General features: G+C 43.2%; 4 protein-coding genes across 4 annotated transcripts; 2 read left to right on the top strand and 2 right to left on the bottom strand.

Moving 5' to 3' along the window:
- Positions 1-1,031: 1,031 nt before the first annotated feature.
- On the top strand, positions 1,032-1,789 carry EV420DRAFT_1645918 (uncharacterized protein; the record flags this gene model as incomplete). Its single annotated transcript, XM_060477837.1, has 3 exons — positions 1,032-1,354; positions 1,430-1,553; positions 1,604-1,789. 3 exons carry the CDS (start codon positions 1,032-1,034, stop codon positions 1,787-1,789), a joined length of 633 nt encoding a protein of 210 aa, XP_060327817.1.
- A 2,840-nt stretch (positions 1,790-4,629) lies between these two features.
- Positions 4,630-5,761, top strand: EV420DRAFT_1702095 (uncharacterized protein; the record flags this gene model as incomplete). Its single annotated transcript, XM_060479507.1, has 4 exons — positions 4,630-4,773; positions 4,822-4,929; positions 4,965-5,129; positions 5,180-5,761. The coding sequence occupies 4 exons, from the start codon at positions 4,630-4,632 to the stop codon at positions 5,759-5,761; spliced, it is 999 nt and encodes a 332-aa protein (XP_060327816.1).
- Positions 5,762-9,224: 3,463 nt separating this feature from the next.
- On the bottom strand, positions 9,225-11,086 carry EV420DRAFT_1645916 (uncharacterized protein; the record flags this gene model as incomplete). The annotated part of the gene is made up of 6 exons (XM_060477836.1): positions 9,225-9,511; positions 9,564-10,131; positions 10,190-10,269; positions 10,338-10,506; positions 10,664-10,849; positions 10,904-11,086. The coding sequence occupies 6 exons, from the start codon at positions 11,084-11,086 to the stop codon at positions 9,225-9,227; spliced, it is 1,473 nt and encodes a 490-aa protein (XP_060327815.1).
- A 574-nt stretch (positions 11,087-11,660) lies between these two features.
- EV420DRAFT_1482319 (uncharacterized protein) lies at positions 11,661-14,869 on the bottom strand (the record flags this gene model as incomplete). Its single annotated transcript, XM_060469891.1, has 12 exons — positions 11,661-12,059; positions 12,084-12,213; positions 12,273-12,345; positions 12,519-12,629; positions 12,686-12,935; positions 13,231-13,269; positions 13,604-13,686; positions 13,890-13,931; positions 13,992-14,120; positions 14,175-14,225; positions 14,412-14,493; positions 14,594-14,869. The coding sequence occupies 12 exons, from the start codon at positions 14,867-14,869 to the stop codon at positions 11,661-11,663; spliced, it is 1,665 nt and encodes a 554-aa protein (XP_060327814.1).
- Between the last annotated feature and the right edge of the window lie 989 nt (positions 14,870-15,858).

Below are 15,858 nucleotides of genomic sequence, written 5' to 3'. Positions count from 1 at the left end.
TTCTAAGAGTGACCGCCTACCCAGTGTTATGCCATTATTATACCACATGCGCCTGTCTTCATTGATAAATCTTGCTGTGAAATGTCTGTCTCTGTGATATACCACACTCACCAGCTTGTATTGCATTGGGTTTGCATTGATGACTATCTGCATGACCTTGTCAGGGGGGGGGGAGGTTCGTGTATACGCAACAAAAACAGACAGTAAGGGTGGAGCTACATGGTAGGTGTATTTCTTGTATGTGTTTCTTCCACAGCTTTCACACTGTGAGCCTGCTGCCATCATCTGGCATGGCGGTGCTGAGTGATATGTACTGCTGCAAGATGGTCCAATGGATACTGCCAATGGATGTTGGCTCTATCGTGCAGCAGTACTGTATAGACTGTTGCACCACATGATTGTTGGTACAGAAAAAGGATATAGTAGAGAAGACTTCTGGACTCTGGGTCCAGCATGTCAACATGGCTTCGGTGCTAGTTTCCTGGCCATACACGAACATGTCTGGGAATTGTCTATGTAGCTTTCTCCTTATAAAATAAAATCTCTGACCTCCTCTAATGTATAGATCCCATTGTTGAAGCTCTCGAACAACTTAGCCATCATTGGCAGCCAATCATTTCTCGCTTCGTTGAACACATGGGAGAAGGCGATTGGATGCATGTTCCACATGTTGTATATCACAAACAGGGTAGCATCATATGCACAGCTGGCAAGAGTATTTGAGGTGCATCACAGTCAAAAATGTTTGAGAAAAATTTAGACTCACCAGGAAGACAGGATCAGCAAGCCCTGGATGGTGTACACATAGTGCATGACAAGGACGCTCAAGTATGGAGACTCTCGAGAGGATTTGACAAAGAAGAAGGTATTGATGAAATGGTTTTCACACTGATGGGCATGATCGCATGCACAGACCTGCCACCTGTGTACAGGGAAATGCCATGAGTCAGCAGACAAAATACAAGGAAAGAATAGTGCTAATGATGTGAAGTAGAGGAATGTGAGAGAAACTGCACTTCCTTAATCAGTCCATGACTATCACAAGGCTCAGGAGTGACATGTTCAAGAAAGCCATCGAGAGCATGAAGGGATTGAGAAGGAATGCAGAGAGAGACTTTTGGGAGAGACAGCTGGAAGACTGGAAACCAGAGCAGATCACAGGCGACGATGCTATTGAGCTCTCTAACAGATATTTCAGACTGAGAGGAAGAGCAGAGCAAGAGAACAGGGTACTGTTGACTGATGAAATCGACCCCAATGGAGTTCTTGCACATCTCGCAGGCATCAACATGATCCACATGGAAGATAACATGGTGAAATACTTTCGAGGTGTAATAGATGGCAAAAAGAAATGGTGAGTGCAGTAACATATGTGGAACACAGTCAGATTGACCTGACATATGCAGATACATCCACACAAAGCTGCAAGGTTCAGGATCAGCGACATTGTAGAGGCACAATGCTCTATTGTGTTCATAAAGAGTATAGGGGGCAACATCAAAACCAAACTGATTCTCAGGGCACTGGCACTGGTGAACTGCAAGCATGCAATGGTGAGCAGGCCGCATCATGGAACAAGTGACATGCTAAAAATATGACACAGAAAGCAGAGAAAGAGAGAAAGGATGCTCACCACCAAGGACATGGGCAAGGTGTATCACAGAAAGTCAAGCGAAAGGTCAGATTTGAGTATAGTAATGGAGAAGAGGATGTACAACAAAGTCGTAAATGCCATGAGAACAAGGAGGGTATAGATGAAGAGGGAGATGAGATAATTATGCAGAACTAAGCATATGTTGTAGATACAACTGAATATGCTGTGAAGGTGATATACAAAACCCAGGAGAAAGAAAAAAAAATATCACAAACATAAGAAATAGAACAATAAGATGAATGGATAAAGAAATGGGAGAAGGTCAGTGACAGAGAATCAAATAAAAGCTGCATGGACCATTACTCAAATAAGGAGACAATTACATATGCACAAGGAGGATGAAAAACCAAAAAGAACAAGAATAGAAAGAGCATGCAGGAACGAAACAGAGAGGTAGTCAGAAGGAACAGGGACTGATTAGAAAAGTTCACATGCTAAGCTGAAGGAGCATAAGAGACAACTGGAGAAAGGCATCAGATAGATGCTGGAGTGAATAGAAATAATTCCCATGGTGAGCTGGAGTCAAGTAAGTCAGCAAATGCTATGATGGATTGATTCCTCAAATAGATTTTTTTTCCATGATCAATTCAGGTCTGCATAATAACTGAAATCCTATATTCATAAGACTCGGAACCAAGTATCCTATATACATAGGACTTGGAATTTCATATATGCAACCTTCTGTTGATTGAATGTTCATAGCATCAAATCCCGCCTTGAGTACAGCAGAACCAATGTCTGCATGTAAAGTTTCTAGGGCAGGGAAGAGCTCGATAGTAAGTATAACCATTGCAGGATTGGCCTCATATATAGACAGATCATGGATATAGGGCATCTTAAACTTGGTCTGATAGTCCTTAAGGCCATTGAAGTGATTGAGGGAGTTTGGAGAGTAAAACTCTGGCTGATAATAATGATTCTCCAAGTAGAATTGTTGGCATGGTATTTCATCAAAGGGCTTTTTGGTGGTGTTGTATGAGAAGAGCATATCAAGCTGCTCAACATTTGGGGAGAAGATGGAATTGAAACACCAGGTGGGCCAGAGAGAGGGAGTTGTAATATAGAAATGTTACTCGCCAGACATGAGGAAGGTTTGTAAAAAGAGTTGCACTGGTGTATCTCCAGTGCATGATGATGGACTGACAGTGACTGATAAGATAGACAGTGAGGTCAGGGGCAAGCATCTTGTCTGAGAGATGAAGGATGTACATCAAGTATGGCATTGATAGGATGTGAACATCTGTAAGCAAAATCCTCAGAAAAGTGAGGCACCATATCTGACACACATAAAGGGACAATTTCATGAACAAGAAGTGTTCCTTGACCTTCAGGTCAGAATGATTTCACACTGTCGCTATGATGACTTCAATGACTTCAACAGGCAAAACAGAGACTTTGGAGGACATTTAGTAAGTAGGTAGTTCAACATTGGATGTTGGGCATCGTCCAAATGAAACAGTATAATGTCAACTGAAATGATCACATGACTCAAGAAACTTGGCTGCAAACTTGTCCTGAAATTGTGGATAGGGGGAGCAAGGTCAGTTTCAAGATGAGTTTTTGGTCAAGTTTTGAGACTTTCAGTACACCTGAAAATTTCCATTCAGGGTGTGGGTGTGAAGTGCAGACAAAGCGAATAAGGACTTGGTCTTGCCTTCAACTTTGGCTCTTCTTGTTCGCAGTTAGTATTACACAGTGCAGCTGAACAGGGAACACCAGGCATAGATAATTTGGATGGTAAAACCAAAATAAAACTTGGAAAGGAGGAGTAAGTTAATAAGAGCAAATTATCTGCTAATCTTAAATCAAGACATGCTAGCAGAATCCATTCATGACTTAAGAGAGCTGCAATCAGCACTATATTAATGATATCAGACCGTTACATTGCATATGTCAATCCTATGCTCTGTTCTACACAGTGCTTTGTCTACCATAGCTTAGATTTCATCAAAATAAAAATTGTGTCGATCATGGGTGATGTTGATGAACTAGTGCACATGAAAGTTTCCTGTTAAAATGGTTAGTCTGCTGAGGGAATAAAAGTCAACAGCACAAGTCCAACCTTGCATCTCAATGCTGTCTCATACCCATATGATAGGTAATAATTGCTGGATTGAATGACATCCATGACTATGAGAGATAATGAGAACTCTTAAATCATATATTCAACAAGGAATTGCTCATCCAGGACATCATTGCTTCCAGAAATATCAAGAACTGCCTTTTCCATCAATGCATTACAGTGCTTTCAGCAAACCTTGAGAATCAATCGCATTTATTTTTTTGTGTTACTTGATTAGGAAGTACACCTTCTTACCTTCCTACCATGATGACTCTGCTTCTACCACCTACTTTATACCCATAATATGCCCTCTGCACTTGAAGAAATAAATCAGGACATCCTGGGAAATATCTCAAGACCCTAAATGTGAGTTCCTAGTCCATAGAGGAGGCCTGAATGACACAGATGACCACCAGATGGCAGATGGTTCACTTATGCATCAAACAAAGTAAGATCCTGAGGCAGCAAGAAGGCTGGATCTGGCACGACAACTGCAGCAAAGAGGGCACCATCCAGGCCTAAGGAACAGAAGACTCAGCAGACCAACACGAAGGAGGATGCCAGAAGAGGATGGCTCGGTGACTGACAGCAGCAGCGATGATGACAGGGAGGATCAGCTGAAGGATGATGATGGAGATGACGACAATAGTGATACAGTCGACTCAATGGCCCAGCAAAAAAGCAAGGACAGAGGACAAGGACATCCCAACAATCACCACATACATCGAGGTTGTTGCTCCAGGACATACACTCAGAGCAAAGCCCACTGTCGAACATTATGGCCCCTTCTTTTTCTCTCTTGGTGACTCGCAATCTACCTTCCTCAATGCTCTTGCATCCGCTGCTGTTCCCGAAGGCCATTCCACATCTGCATCTGCAATAAATCAGAAGAAGTTGACGTGGAAAGCAGAATATGCCCAAGAATGACTCAAAAAAACCTCTCTCGAGCCCAAATGGATACAAGGCCCTCATCTCAGCACTCTCAAAGCTTTCATCGAAAGGAAAGGATGCGACAATCACTGTTTTCCTTCCACCGCTTTCAAAGGTGCAAAAACTCGTGAGCTTCTGGTATTTGTTACTCTGTACCATCATGCTAATGGTGTAGCCCTCTGCCAACATGAACCTGCATAAGGACGACGCTGAGCTTGAAGAATTTTCTCAAGGACCCATCGGTTTATTGATTCGTGAACAAAAGATGCATCAAGCAAGGGTGGTTGGCAATAACTGTAATCTGATGAATGGCACTAGGATCTACTCAATCACCAATACACCAATGAAATCAGTGAGATTTACAGCATGTACCCCATTGGGAATGACCCATGCTGGCTGCTCAAGCGTGTTTACTGTGAGCCCAGAACTCAGAATTGCTGGGAGATCAACAGGGCAAATGTTGTTGTCTGGGCAGTAGCAATAGTACATCCATATATGCTGCATCTTATCCACAACACTGACATGTGCATTAGGCTGAGAAATGTATGGACAAAGATAAACCTCCCGTAAGTATGCATTTTGCCCATGACAGGTGCCTCAAGGCCCCAGCAACTGGTACTCAAGTCTTGAACAATATTGATTCCACCACTCCCGCTGCACCTGTCCTCCTGCCTCATGCTCTGCCCGGTATGCAACCGCACTATCCATATGGATTCCCCCCATACTATGGCTATCCTCCTTCCATGCTGTTTGCTCCGTATCCTCACATGGCACATGGAGCACACCATGTTGCACAGCCTTATGGATACTCTGATGATAGGCCTCGTACTCCGTTACTCTGTGATGTGACCAATTCCATGCCTAACTCACCCATGAAAATGGCACTCCCATGTCCAGTTTCTCTCACAGAGTTTTGTGACCACTATTTCATTGATGACAAAGATAAACAGCATCTGACAAAGCTCAAGTTCCAGCCAGGAGACCATCGTGTTGAGCGTCTGGGATGTGACGATTGGCAGGGGTTTGCTGGATTCTCCAAACTTCCTTGGGACAATTTTTTATCGAAGCATAAGCACTTTATCCAGGATGTCAAGAATGGATTTTGGGACATATAGTATGTGTACCGCTTTGCTACCTTGCTTTTGCTTTTGCTACCTTGCTTTCACTTTGATTACCTCACTTTTGATACCACTACCTGCACCTTTCCAATAGCTTTACACACCTCATCGCTCGTACCATCATGTATACAAATCACATCAGAATAACAATGGAATGTATCATTGATCCCAGATATAACCAGCATGCCTGAACCAACCATGAGCTTGCTCTCTACTGACACATCCACATGCCTCCAGAAGCACCATTTCAGGATTGTTGTTCTCATAGATTTGTATGCCATGATGTCTCAGAAAGGCTTTTACTAGACACTCAATGAGCAGCTGACTCAAAACAGAACAGAGATTTACTCACAAGTGCTGAATGACTCTTCTATCAGATTCAGATCTGGTGAATATGGAGGCAGGTAGAGAAGCAAGCAGCCTGGTCATTGGCAACAGGTTAGACTATCTCTAGGATAAGATGTAAGCATGGACCCTACCTGCACCATTGACAAGGTCAATAAGGGTCCTCATTATGATGTATGCAGCAGTTATTGAGGATGAGAATACTTCGTGGCTGCAGAAATGGATTCATTTGAGTGACCTTGGTATATGTGAGTATGTTGTATGTAGAAATGGACAATTCACTCACCACATCTTCTGCGACAAAATCAAAGAATTCCATAGAGTCAAACGATCCGGGAATGACTCAGTGTGCAATATATCCATCAAGAGCAAGTACAGCGACCAGTGAATATTGATCCCCACACACAAAATTGTCCACAAAATCAGCATGCTCCCCCTGCATTGCATAGCCATACTGACATGCTGTATCATGGTCATTTTTGCTCATCTCATCAAGAAAGACAAACTCCTCCCTGTCTCCTGCTGAGTTATCCCTCACTGTTGCTCTGAATTCCATCCATAGAGCTTCATCTCACTCACGAGCTATCTTGTGAAGCAGCTTCCATGTCAAACCAGCCTCTTGAAGGTTCTCCTGGAGTGCGGAAGTAGATATAACAATGTCATGTTCGACCTGCAAGCCACCAACACAGTTCATCCAGATATGTGTCAGCTTCTGCCCTATAGACATCCTTTATTGCTGTAAGGATAGACCGAGTCAAGATCCTCTGGCGTCCACAAGGATTGTAAGATTCAGGAGGGCAAGCAACGGTGCCATATTCAAGAAAGATGTCATTCCATCTGTATAGACTGGCCTGGGAAATGGTGAGGCTCTCAACAATGAGCTCCTTTGTCCAACCAAGCTCCCAAAGGCACAGAGCACACTCTTTGAGGTCTGGGCTGATGTATCGGTAGGGCATGTGCAAGATATGATACACGATAATGGTAGTGAAGGGCAGGAGCAAGTCCTTCCTAATCAAGTAATACAAAAAAAATAAACTTGATCGATTCTCAAGGTTTTCTGGAAGTGCTGTAATGTCAGTCTCTGAAATAACCAGATAGCTCACTTCACCAATATCAACCTTAATTAGATGGCTGGCATGGGTAGCATAAATTTCACTAGCAGAATGTTTGATCATTATGAAATACCAGGATAGACCAAAACAGAGTGCACTCACCTACTCTTGTACTTCTTAACCATTAATTCTGGCACTTGATTTATAGGTGTAGGGTTTGGTGCGGAAGCAAAAAAATTAATTCAAAGGAGGAGGAGAGAAGCGGAGAGAGTACTGTCTCCTTGCTGTAGTGCGGGCTGGAGGGCTGGGAATTTTATCTAGATGACAGCTTGGATCAACGGTAATAGCTACCCCTTGTGGCCCCATCAGAACTTCCAGAAGTGGCTGGACAGCCGAAGATTCCATCAATAGTACCCTGCCTCAAACCACCAGACGACGACGATGACGCTGCCAGTGCTGACAGCACACCACGTACGGAACTGCCACTACCTACACCTGAAAACTGACAAGGCCTGCTGTTGAATGCTCCTTGACAAGTCTCTTTCTTGCATGTCCTGCACATTCGTGCTCGCCGTTTCTTTGCCTGGGGTGGTGCACCTTGTGGATCATCTGCATGGTGTTTTCCTTTGCCTGTAGTAGGCGGCATGCTGTTCAGATTGGCTGATGTCCTTGATGCTAATGTTGATGTCAATGCTGAAGCTCCGTATTCAAGCTGGATAGCGAATTGGCATCCACTATGGTCACTGAGCAACTGGTTGAAAGTCCACTGCATGATATCAGGATCTGAAGTGTATGGAGATGTCTGCCCAGCAGCAGTGAGTCACCGACTTTGGTCAATTTGCTGATCTAAAGTCTTCTTAGGTTTGGTGCTGATCTTTGGGAGAGATTTGGATGCGGTGGGTGATATCTGTAAGAGGGATTTCAGGTGCATGAGAGTTGCTTTGTTGAGCTCAACGCAATTGTCCTCATTTCGATATTCTGACCAGGCCTTGAAATAATTCTTCAAATGTTCTGGTAACTGGTAACCTTGTGAGTTTGTCTCCATCATGTGTGCTTCGCTAACTCACTTTATAGAAAACCTTCTGTCTGTCAGCATAGTCCATCCACTGACGAGTGACGGTTATCCAGTTTGGCTTTCCTGGTTTCACAAACTTGCTATTTGGTCCATTTGACTATCATATGAAACACAGCTCACTCTTCAGACATGTGGATAGGGAGTATTGCAATATGAGTGCCTTGATGACAGGCGAGCCGAGCATGGTGCATATGTGAATTTTGGGTGAAGTCATGATGGTAAGGCAACATTCCGAGTTTCTCCTGCACTGGAACTGAGAGAGGAAGGATCCCGAAGGATTCAATTGATGGTTCATAGTCACTGCCGTTTACCCATCCTGTAATGCATTGGTGAAGCTTTGATGGTGACTTGAAGACATGCTCTGTTTGATCAATGAGAGAGACAAGGCGGTTGCGTGTCCAAATGTCGTATGAGCCATAAACTATGTGTTGAAGTCGATTTTTTGTCCCAACCTGTCAGAGAATGGCTTGAGTATAAAGTCTCTATATATAGTGCATAACTCACGTTTAAATTATGCATATAGCAGTAGTCACGAATGAGATTCACTGCAAACTGAGGGGATGCATTATATGAGCCGAAATGCTTTGCGATGTTCTGGTGAACACCACCCTCAATGTTGTTGGTTCCCTGCAAGCACTGGTACAGTTGCAGGCCATTCAAATCAACTCCGTCTGAGCGGTACAGCGTAACACCTGGTGGATCTGAATAATAGCCTAATCGAATATTCTCCAAGACACGTCTAGCCACCTCCCATGCTGCATCATTAAAAAGGGGCTGTCCAGTTGTCGCATCTAGTAGGGAGCCATATTTTTGAAAGACGGCTGACACACGAGGGTGAAGAATCTCAGGTGGAGGAATATAGCAGTTTCACTCTCTTCCAGACCCAGTCAGAGCTCCATAGAATCTTATGCTCGTATGTAATCCCCTCCCGTGCAAGGAATTCTGTTACATTCAGCTTGTCATCTGGATCGTGCATGTACAGAGCATCTCAGAATGCACGACGAAGCCCATGATGTACTGATATCTTGAACATATCCATGAGATGCCACGTATCTCCCAGAACTTGAGAGCGAACTCGCTCATCACCAAGAATGAGCGAAAAAGTTTCTTCCAGTGATATTCCTTCATCTCGTGAATTCCATTTAGCTTCATCAACTATGGTCTCTAATTTGGGGTCGTAATCTTCTCCATTGTCTGCCAGACCTTCGCTATATGTTAGCATATGATCTGTAGGATTTTCCAAGGTGATGGGATCACCAGTTGACGTATAAGAGTCTAAAGGTGATGTCATGAAATCCTAGGGAGCATGGTGAAGGCTCTGTGATACTTTCTGCAAGCTGTGCTTCTGTGATGTCCTTTCCAGTACAGATACGCAGATCTCGAGTGCAGCATAGAATCTGAAATGGACATGTAGTCCCCAATGAGGATAACAGGACTTCATGATGTGATGAAGAGAGCTTGGCCCACATGAGATACCCTGAAGCAAGAACCCGAGTCACATTGACTACGGTTCTTGTCTTCGAGACATTGACACCAGCAAACTTGGTTGGCCTATCAGGGGCAATGATGCCATATGCAACAGTAGAACATTGATCATGGGAGAGAAGCTTAACAATGGTTCCCCCAACTGTTGCATTTGTTATGGGACCACCAATGGAGAGGTGCGTGAAAGTATCATAGATAGAATGGATGGCGAAAACGTCAAGTGCAGCATACATCTCTTGCTCCGGGGTCAATACTGGATTGTCCCATGCTGTACTAACTCGAATAGTGTCATCCTTGGGAAGGTTACACTCTAGAATTTTGGCAGTAAGGTCTGCAAGGCTAATATTGGCCTGGTCAACCAAGTTTCGGTCCTTCGCCAGTCGTCCAAGTTCAAGAGCACCAACAAAAGGCTGGGCATTCTTCAGGAACCCACAGTCATTGAAAAGCCAGTGTCAAATCAGCTTGTACATGGACCCCAACTTTGAAAAGATGTGGAGATCGGAGAAATGCAAGAAGAGCATGGGGAAGATGGCTGCAAGTATCCTTCACTATCAAGGTATGACCGAAGCTGGAGAACATGAGTATATATATCAAGAGACCATAAAATTGAGCATACCAGGTAGAAGATAGATGTGACTAGCATATATGAGTTGAATTAATGCCACATGTCCCTGAATTCCCTGGCTTCGATCAATGGACCACTCCATATCAAAGGGAAATGATAGAGTGGCATCCTCAGCAAGATGGGCAAGGTCATCCGTGATGATATTGAAGAAATTGTTAACCTGGTATGCAGATGAGAGGATATATATGTGCTCCTTCCACTCGTCTGGTATGACTAAGGGTGCAGTTGTTGTTGGAACTGGTGAGACATCTCAAAGAAGTGAGGGAAATACTCTTTCAAGCTCAGGCTTGTCAGCGCTGAACATTATCGGTATATACAAGCTCAATCTTGCCATGGCCATACTTCTTCAGAGAGTTAGCTATCTCTGATAATGCAGGCATGAACTGGTCATGTGCCTTGGTAGGTGTGAGTGTCATAGCGCGAACTTCTCCGAATTCATTGACAACAGTATGAAGGGCTCCAAAAACAGGAATGCCATTCACTTTGCCTAGATGTTTTGGTACCTGATATACTTTAGTCAGCTATACTGAGATTTCGCTAAAGAAGTTACAGCTAACCTTATGACTGTGGTCAATACAAAGAATATGAGCTGGAAGCATAGCCATGTGCTGATCTAATTCCCGAGCATGCTTCTCAATGAGCATGTTGTAAAAACCAGTGAAGTAGTTGTGAGATGGTACAAAGCCAGCATATCCCTGAATGTCATTCCACATCCTGAAGGGCTTATGCTTGACCAACATTGCTGATCCTATCTTGTTGGTCAATACACGAGATGCAACCATCTCAAGGTATTGAACATGACATTGCTCGTATTTTCATATGTGGAAAAGCTGAATCATTTTGGCAAATAGGCGACGGTCCAACACCATGCTGATAAGATGATCATAGAAGGGCAACAAGATGATCTGATAGGCCACTGCGATGGGTCAGATGAAACGGGAATTCATCTGTCAGCCATTTTGGAAGAACTTTGAGTATTGCTGGTGACCACCCTTGGTATGTTTTTTTACACTCGGGATGGTCACAGTGGTAATGCCAACCAGCTAGCCAGACATTGGAGTCAAGGTCAATGATTCGATGTGGGTTTTTAGCCCAGCCATGCAAATGAAGGTTGACTGTCCTTTTTGTCTTGCCGGTGCGTTTTGCTGCAAGGCATGCAGGGCAGGGGATCTTGGAGACAAAGAGATGTGGAAGCCATACAAAGAAATCTAGTAAGTAGAACATTCGGGGGTATAATTGAAGTATGTGATCCATAGCAAAGACCAGCGTTTTGCCTCGGACAAAGAAAGAGCCCCTATCGTAACAGCTGGAACATCATGATGGGTTATTCCTGATCTCTGTTTCCAAAGTAACAATAAAATCAGCATAATAAACCTCAATCCATGTCGGTATAGAGGCACAAGATTTCCCTGGCCCACCCCTTTGACTTGGATTGTGGCTGTGCAGAGAAGCAGAGTCTCCAGCCGGTGCAGAGCTAACAACATGCTGTGCTAAATCGCAACCCTGTTGAGCACTCTCGTCATCTTCCCAATCATCGAACTCATCCTCTGGAAAATCGTCATCAAGTTCTGAGTCACTGCCACATTTATTGTTGTTGTCATTGTTCGGCCCATCATTGGCTACGGAGCAGTCATTTAGCTCAGACAAGTCAGCTCTCACAGTAGCCGGACTTTCAGGGGGCACTAGTGTGCACCGATAGTTAAGTAGTAATAGCTAAAAGCAACAGTTGGAACTCACGAGAGAACAGATCATGAAATTGCAAGTCGTCTGAGTTGGGAGCCATTGGCTCTGCCAAATCATCCCATGACACTTGGCCAGACCTGAGAGAAGATGGCTGGTCAGGTCTCTAAAGCTGGCGTTGATGACCCTGTATGAAGAATATATATTAAACTGCTACTCATCAAGGTGATATAAATGAAAGCTTACAGCTTGCGCTGTGACTCCTGATTGATGAGGATGACATCGCTGAAAGCCTTGTAATTGAAAGAATCAACAAGATCTGTAACAAAAAATAATGAGCTTAAAATGAATGGTACAATTAGGCTCAAAACTCACCCTTAACACGTCGAAGATTTTTTTTTCCCTCTCAAGTTGGAATTTTTGATTTTGCTTTGATTTTGACAGAACTTGGCATGTCTGGTGCTATCCTGGGTCACAGATTTGTGAAGGTACTTTGCTGTAGCCTTAGTGTTGGGCTTCGACTATGATTCCGGCCAGTTGTGAGGAGGCAGGCATTATTTTGAGAGGCTGTGTTAGATTGAGCATCAATGCTCAGAGCAGTATCTGTTTATACAATAAGACACTCCACTTTTTGATATCTGAGATGATTATTAACACACCTGGCAAGCCTGTATGAACCTCTTTTGGCACCTTCCGAGGTCGCCCTACTGGCCATTTTCCATACAAGCCTTTCTCAGCATCGGGAGTGTTTTTGGACCCTTTCTTCTGACCGCGTCGCTTGATAGGCTGATCTTCTTGAGCCGGAGTTGGTTCATTTGGTGGTTCGTTATCAGCCATGCACACAGAATTTGATGATGGATCGAGATTCGAGAAGGCAGACTGAAAATTAAATGGAGTGGGATGTAGATACTATAATAGGTTGTTTGCAAATGATTAGATCATATTGATATTTGTTTAGGTCCTAGTTAGGTCTGATTTGGCCTACACTCATAAATCAACCGCCTTAATTCTACTGCTTACAAAGCTGCATCAAGGAAGGGGGATGCAAACAGGTTTCCTTTCACTACAAATTTTCCATCACAGATGTATCCAAAGTCACTCAGCATAACAAGACTGGAAAGCCATAGAGGTGTTATTGTTTCTATTGCGATACCTAATAGCTTCAGATGAGACAATTATCAACAAATAACATGTAGTCTCTTACCTGGTAGTTGCAGGTTGAGGAAGTCTGGAGGAGAAAGGCCTGCATGACATAAGATTTCAGCCACAGTAGTGTCTTTACAGCAGAGAATCTTATATTGAGCATAATGTATGCTTTCCTATGATGGGACATCAGTCAGACAAAGGAAGTACATATATTGAGAGCATACTAAGAATTCTATCTTTGTTAGCACCTATCTTTGTTCACTCCAAACCAGCTGGTCTCTTATTCCATGGCAGTTGAGGTAGGTCCCCAAGTCACATGCTTCAGCCAAATTCTTCAAGATCATGTTTAGCATCCTGCAAGTAAAAATTAGGGTGTTAGCCACAGTGCAGGTGATCTTGAATGTTGAAAAAATACACTTCCTAAACCCCACCATAGTAAGATGGAATTCCTGCTCAATTGTTAATATGGAGTTGGCATTGTAGTCTTCTGTAACTTCAACTGTCTGAGATAAGCCTGCAGCGAGGAACAAGTGGAAGGCTTATCAGAGGATAAGATAAAGTAGCATAGGATGATATCTTTAGATATAAACACCTCCAATCAAATGTGCCACTGCTCAGCATTGAGTGTTGTCCTCATTAGTGCAGTTTGTCCTCCTTGATGACTAGCACATCCATCCCTTGTAGCTGTCCTTGCATTTTCTTTGGCCCACCACCTACTCCCTCTAGTGTCTGGTGCAGCTGGATTCAGTCCCTCCCATCCTGTTTCCAGTTCATCAGATGCTCAAGACTTGGACCTGTTTTGTGTCAGGGATCTCAGACCCTTCCTTGGGTCAGGATTTTGGACTTCTCCCAACAATTTCACACTCTCAATGTTGGCAAGAAGTTCATGTCTCTCTCCTTCCTGATCCTGCACAAATGTTGACCAGGTTCTTGTCTTTTGACAAACCACTAGAATACATGTCAAACTGTATACTAGTGTCTATTCTGATACAGATTACTTACCACCCAGACCCACAGTAGGGTCTGGTCTCTCATTCAAACCAGCGAATTTAGCTTATCCAGGAATTCTTGGGTAATTGAGGATGCAAATTGGCAGAAATGGATGCAATCACTAAGAAACTTCTGAAACTGCCTGTCATTCTTCTAATTATACAAGGTCAGCTTCATAAATATTAAGAGAAGTAATTGAACAAACATTAGAAAGATTAAGAGTATGAGTGACAATGGTTACATAGTAACCGGCACTTTCCAGACAAGAATCAAAATGGCCTATGGCCACCACAATGGACTGGTAGGTTTCATAATCAATCATCTCAGGCATCTGAGGAGAAAAGAAGAGTCAATATTCATCAAAGAATAAAACTGCGATAGGCTAGTGATTGCCAAATATGAATATCACTTGCCTTGATATCCATTTCTACCATCTCCACTGTTATTTTGTTAACTGGCAAATCTGTTGAGGCATCTGTGGCACCTTGAATGTTGAGTTGTACCCCAGCAATGGAAGTAGTCGACAATGATGGCATGGTCTCTGGAGGACCATGCTGAAAGAGTGTTACATTGGGCTCAGAGTGTTTTCCCCCGAGAATACAGTTGATTAATCTTGTAACTTTTTGTTTTGGGGAGACACATTGTGCAGATAGATCTGCCACCACTCTCAGACTTTGCTTGACAGGAGGAGCAGGAGGTAAGGACATTGGTGGGGTGACAGTGTGGACAGAAAAAGTGCAGAAGAAAAATGTCTAGGACATCCATTTTTATAGGCAATGCTAAGCGATGATCCACTGACACTGGCTGAAAACAAGAAGAGTCAAGGATAGAAGGAAAGATGTCACATATGAGACAAAGCACAATGATGTGTGCTGATTTGCAGATGCAGGTTCCTCAGGCTGTCACCAACAACAAAATCAAAATGTCAAGCCTTTGTGCAATGACTCCCCCAACAGAGAAGATGCTGCATGCTTGGCACATTTGACAGCAAAGAAAACTGAGATTTGTCAAAAGAAAGCTGCCAGACTGCATTGTATGGGATATGAGCAAACTGCTAAGATAGAGATGGTGACCCACTTTTTTCAAGATCTATGCCATCAAATTAACTTTGTTGTTGTGCACATCCAGTTCAGGCTGTGCATCAAATCAGCTTTCTCACACAACTGTACTATCAGGAAAGAATAGTCTCAAAGATGGAAGATGGAATTATCTCTTCAGATATCAGAAATCTCTCAGCATCAGAAATTGATGATAGAACAAATAATCATCAGCAGGGACTCAGTGTTCTATTGTTTCATCATTCTATTGTCTTTATTGTTCTCCCTTTTGGTAATCCTTGTAATTTCTATTGTTCTATTGTTCTTATTGTTCTCCTTTCATTGTTTGTGTCATGAACCTCATTGTTCTTTTGTTCTCTATTGTATTATAGATCTTATTGTTTCCATTGTTCTACAAGCCTTTTCATTGTTTTATTGTTCTCCATTGTACCCTAAATTAATAGTCTATTGTTCTCTACTAGTATATATACAGCTGTAGATTAGCAGAAAGAAGGAGGTTCCCCCCAACATCAGTGGGACCCAATATACTTCCTTTCACTCCACCAACTCAGTAGCAGCCTAGCACCACCTAGGGCTCTGAACCAAGGAGTTAGTATACCTTTTACTTCTTAATCATCATCCTCATCTCTCTCTCTACA

The sequence above is a fragment of the Desarmillaria tabescens genome (assembly GCF_030435595.1).
Source record: "Desarmillaria tabescens strain CCBAS 213 chromosome Unknown EV420scaffold_32, whole genome shotgun sequence".
In the NCBI taxonomy this organism is placed as follows: domain Eukaryota; kingdom Fungi; phylum Basidiomycota; class Agaricomycetes; order Agaricales; family Physalacriaceae; genus Desarmillaria; species Desarmillaria tabescens.
The sequence above is the reverse complement of the archived record's forward strand: the minus strand, read 5'-3'. Positions and strand labels throughout refer to the sequence as shown.